Source organism: Sinocyclocheilus anshuiensis, unplaced genomic scaffold (genome assembly GCF_001515605.1).
Source record: "Sinocyclocheilus anshuiensis isolate Anshui unplaced genomic scaffold, SAMN03320099.WGS_v1.1 scaffold487, whole genome shotgun sequence".
Lineage (NCBI taxonomy): Eukaryota > Metazoa > Chordata > Actinopteri > Cypriniformes > Cyprinidae > Sinocyclocheilus > Sinocyclocheilus anshuiensis.
The window spans coordinates 352,228-357,506 of NW_015548240.1; the positions used below are offsets into that span (position 1 = coordinate 352,228).

General features: G+C 36.5%; 1 protein-coding gene across 1 annotated transcript; it reads right to left on the reverse strand.

The window, feature by feature from the left end:
* Window positions 1–12: 12 nt before the first annotated feature.
* Window positions 13–3,720, reverse strand: tmx1 (thioredoxin-related transmembrane protein 1). The gene is made up of 8 exons (XM_016442231.1): window positions 3,454–3,720; window positions 2,730–2,845; window positions 2,590–2,635; window positions 2,184–2,312; window positions 1,918–1,963; window positions 1,385–1,486; window positions 590–653; window positions 13–444 (listed from the first exon to the last, which is right to left on the reverse strand). Exons 1-8 carry the CDS (start codon window positions 3,624–3,626, stop codon window positions 266–268), a joined length of 855 nt encoding a protein of 284 aa, XP_016297717.1. The 5' UTR covers window positions 3,627–3,720; the 3' UTR covers window positions 13–265.
* Between the last annotated feature and the right edge of the window lie 1,559 nt (window positions 3,721–5,279).

The following is a 5,279-nucleotide window of genomic DNA, read 5'->3' on the forward strand; positions in this document are numbered from 1 at the left end:
CACACACACACACACACACACACACACACACACACACACACACACACTCTAGAGATACTGCATAACAAGGAGTGTAATAATTAAAACTGGACAGGAGGAAAAGAGAAAACACACAAACTAGCGGCAAGAAAGAGAGAAAAGCACAACCACATCAATCTTTCAGAGGGAGCTATGACATCACACGTGACATCACCAAGCTCAATGAGCGCTGCAGTTTGTGTGGTGGTTTTGTGCAGTGAGCGAGAGGCCGTTCCTCTCCAGTCTACTAGGTGTCCTCCTCCGGCACACCCACACCTCTTCTCCTGAGCGCATCGGCTCCATCCGCTCGCCGCCACTCTTCAGTCTTTCCACCGTAATCATCGTCATCATCCTCTTCCTCTCCATCTGCTTCCTGTTCATCTTCCAACTGCTGCAGGAGACGTACCTGCCCAGCAGGCAGTTTCCCTACACAAACATTTATGCGTCATTTCATCATAGTTTTATTATTGTCATGTTGTTTTTTATTTCAATCATCACGTTTATTGAATCTCAGGTACATTACATGTTCCTGTAGTCAAGCAGGCAGGTTCAAATAAACATTCACACTTACTGTAGTGATAATCTGGTGCAAACCGGCGTGATGGGAACGCAAAATCTGCGATGAAAACCAGTATCTGAGAGAAAGAAATCAAGGAGACATTTAAAAACGATTTCAATAGAGTTTAATGTTAGCATGTTCTAAGCTAATGATGTAAAAGCACACAAAATTAGATTGAGCATGTTATTGATACTATTTAGACTTTTAAATCCACAATTTTGGAAAAATGAGTTCACTGCAATGCATTCTGGGATTACCCACTTCATTTACACTTGAAACATATCTTGTGTGCACAACCATTAGTAAGTTTGGGGTTAGTAATACTTTTAAAAATATATTAATTTAGCAAGGACACATTAAATTGACCAAAAGTAAGAGACATTATAATATTACAAAAAATGTCAATTTCAAATAAATGCTGTTGTTTCGAACTTTCTATTCATCAAAGCAACCTTGAAAATATATGCATCACTGTTTCCAAAAATGATCAAGCAGCAACTCTTTTCAACACTGATAAAAATAGGAAATGTTCTTTCACCAAATCAGCAAATTAAAACGATTTCTGAAGGACTGTGTAACACTGAAGACTTGAGTAATGGCTGCTAAAAATTCAGCTTTGCCATCTAAAATAAATTACAATCTAGTAGATTAAAATATAACAGTTATTTTAAATTGTAATAATATTTCACAAGTTGTTTTTACTGCATTTTTGATCAACTAAGTGCAGTTATGGTGAGCACAAATTACTTAAAAAGCCATTAAAAATCACACAACCTTAAACTTTTGAATACAAGTGTGTATTCTCACCAATCCAAGGACCAATCCTGAGATGAGTGTTGCTAGAGCAAATATCCCATACGAGCCCCAAACCGGGACGCCCAGCTGCTCCGTTAAGTAATTATGGCAATGCTGAAACACAAAGTTTAAAAAAAACATTTAAATGACTGCATGAAAACCTCTCTGAACACATTATAATGGTATCAGCTCAGGTGTTTACGATTGAATATATTTCTTTGCAGGGAGTCATTAAACAAACATATATCTTCTGTCTTTAAATTATGCTTACTCTATGCTGTGTCATATGCAGAATAATGATACAGTCACCTCTACTTGAGGTCAGGGGGTTTATTTTGCATTATCGACCGGCTGACTATATCTCTCAGTGTCTGCTGCTGGTTCCTTCACCATTAGCTTGAATTCTAAATGATGTGTGCCTTTAAGTTATAACTCTAAATTATTCAACGAATCGCTAGGAAAATAGTGTATATACTTTCACTGAATTTAATTCACAAAACTGACAAGTATGCAGTAGTTAAATATTAATAGGCATACACACTCACCCTGATGAACATGGATAACTTGAAGAGGGCTGACATTGCGTTCATCCTAAAATAAAAAAAAGTCAGTCAGTCAGTCAGTCACAGAAATTGTGTCAAATCAAGTGGAAAAATCGCCTGCCAGTATTACATTAAAAGTGAGCCAACTTGTGAATCAGCATTAACCACATGCTGTGGATTCTCTAAACTCCTTCTTCTGGAGATATAGCCCAGAGCTATTGCATTATTATACAATTGAAACCACCCCAGCACACACAGAATGTACTCACAGGAAGGATGAGGGGCCGAACCAGGAAGAGACCGGCTCTATGCTCTGCCATTTCTTCTCACCAATGAAGCTCAGGAAGTCATCTTTAGATCGGGCTCCTTGATACCGCCGAAACACACCATCTTTACAGCTGCAACACACACGCGAACAGCCATGTTTAACCACTTATAACTGCCTTTACACAACACAGATGTAAACAAGACAATTGCCGGTGTCTATCTATCTAAACAAAAGAAAACTAATCCTTTTATTTAGCAAAGTTGCATTAATCAAAAACGACAGTATAGACTTCAATAGTTCACAACTACGTTTACTTTTTTGATTTGATCAAATCCATCACCAATTACCAGCTCACTAACTTCTAAAGAAAGGGTTAAATAGATGTATGTAAATGCAAAGAAACTCACTGGTAGATAGTTGGGAGAGCTGTGATGATGAACCTCCCGCTCAAACCTGCAGCACATAGAGAGAGACAAGTGTGAGAATCATAAACACAGGCGATCAGGTGAGCAGAGAAACCAGATGTGGGCAGCACATGGAGTCAAACCTGGCTGCTCGGTGACATCCACTTTGGCAATATTCACTCCCAAATCTTCTCCCCATTCTGCAAACTCATTCCACACAGGCTGGAGCTGCTGGCAGGCTGGACACCACGGAGCAAAGCTGCAGCAGACAGGCAAACCTTTTAATCCAATAACACAATCCCAGCCAGAGGAGGCACAAAGACACTGAGGCTCATTTGTTTTCCATTGGATCCATTTAACTACAATCCTCTTGTTCGATTGCTCCAGCTGGAGGAAGTGTGCAGGGGAAACTACTGTTAAACACTTCTGCAGAGAGGGGCAGTGAAGATTCTGACATCACTTATTCACAGTCATGTTGGTAGAGATGTTAGGCAGAATGACAGTCACCAATCAGATACAGATGCAATGAACATCAATGGTGACTGAGGCTGTTATTCTTCCTAACATCTCCTTTTGTGTTCCAAGGAAAAAAAAGAAAGTCATGAGGTTTTGAATCAACATTTGGGGAAGTTACTGATGAAATCTTAAATCGTTTTTGAGTGAACTATTCCTTTAACCTCAGACCACTGAACTTCCTCAATCCTGAGCCCTCTATCCAGCACAAGAACACTGCAATAAGAAGTAATGTAATAATCTGAAGCTAGATATTTTAGATCATTTAGATTCATGTGCAGCATTAATCAACATGCATAGATAAACATAAATAAACTCAGACTTTTTTTTGCACAACTCAGTTTAATAACTCACAACTCGATCATCCATTCTCCCGTCAGGATTTCCTCCCAGTTTCCATCTGTGATTACTCTTAAATTGTCCGACTTGGCCGACGCGGGCTGCAGCATCACACATGTTGCGATAAGCGCAGAAACCACACACGCGCCGGCTGTCATCCTGACTGTGCGTGTGTATGTGCACGCCATGTTTCAGCGCCCACTGCTTGCCTTCCGCTTCCGCTTCCGCCTCGACTCTGACGTACCACTGATGGGCGGAGCCGCTTCGTTGAAGTCATGGCGTATAACGGTTGACAGCGTTTAAAAGAAAATTTCTCCTAATAATATATTTAATAATAGGGTAGGTGGCCTTTCTTTTTTGATGAAATGCAATTACTCCACTGGTAAATTGCCTATTAAACTGACTAGATTTCATCAACAAGCTTTGTTAGCCTGGAAACTGGTTTACAACCCCAACTTTTCCCCCCACAAAACCATCTTATGGAATCATTTGGATATTAAAATTAGAAATAGATCGGTCTTTTTTAATAAATGGTTTAATAAAAAACATTTTTGTTGCTGATCTATTCAACTCTAATGGTGATTTGTTATCTTTTGAATGTTTTATGAATATCCATCAATGTTCCGTTCCGTTTAAAGAATTTAACTCTGTTATAAAGGTGATTCCTGATGGATTAATATGTCTGATGAAAGCTTCCCTCACCCATGAGTCATGCTCAAAACAACCTTCACAGTTATGTTTGGGAGGTGTTTCGCTTTTAAGTAAAGAATGTACTAATTTATTCGTCAACTTTCTCAATCTCGAAACTCAATTTCTCCAAAAGGGAAACTTGTTTGGGGTTCTAAAATAGATAACATTCAGTGGAGGAAAACATGGTTATTACCATATAAATACTGTATACCCAATAAAGTGAAAGAAGTGCATTTTAAAATTTTGCATAATATATACCCTTGTAATGCTTTTGTGTCGAAACTGTGTAGCTGATATGCACCTTCTGTAAAAAAAAGAAAGTGAAGATATTTGTCATTTATTTTTCTCATGTAATGTTTCATCACTTTTCTGGAAAGATTTGAGTTCCTGTTTTTCTAAAGTTAATATGAACTGTAATTTACACATTAAGGATGTTGTTTGCTTTTTTGAAAACCAAAACAAATCTTTAGAATCTACTGTTAACTTTCTTATCCTTGTGGCAAAATTCTATTTTCACAAACAAAGGTTTCTTAAGAAAATACCTACTTTTATAGATGTCTTATGTGAAGTAGAACATTTAATTAAATCACTAAGAGTAATTAATAACAAAAAATTTATTTATTTTTTGAAGAGATATGAGGAGATCTTTCATGTACCGTGATTAATACTTGTTTTGGTGTTTTTTTTTACAAAGGTTTCTTAAGAAAATACCTACTTTTATAGATGTCTTATGTGAAGTAGAACATTTAATTAAATCCCTAAGAGTAATTAATAACAAAAAATGTATTTATTTTTTGAAGAGATATGATGAGATCTGTCATGTACCGTGATTAATACTTGTTTTGGTGTTTTTTTTTTTTTTTAATCCTCTTTTCTTTATTTGTTCTGTTCCTGCCTTTTGAGTTTAAAAGAAAATTTAACTTTCTTTGCTATATTCATATATCATCATATATAATCATATATTAATTGCTTATTATTTTTGATTGTATAAAATATTATAGCAACATATGATTAATGATTTTTAGATGGCATATGTGGTCCATTGTATTTATATTTAGTTATTCTATGAAATTAGTACCTTTTGTCTTGTTTTATCTGCTGAACACACATATACATATATATATATGTATATGTGAAATATATATACTGAA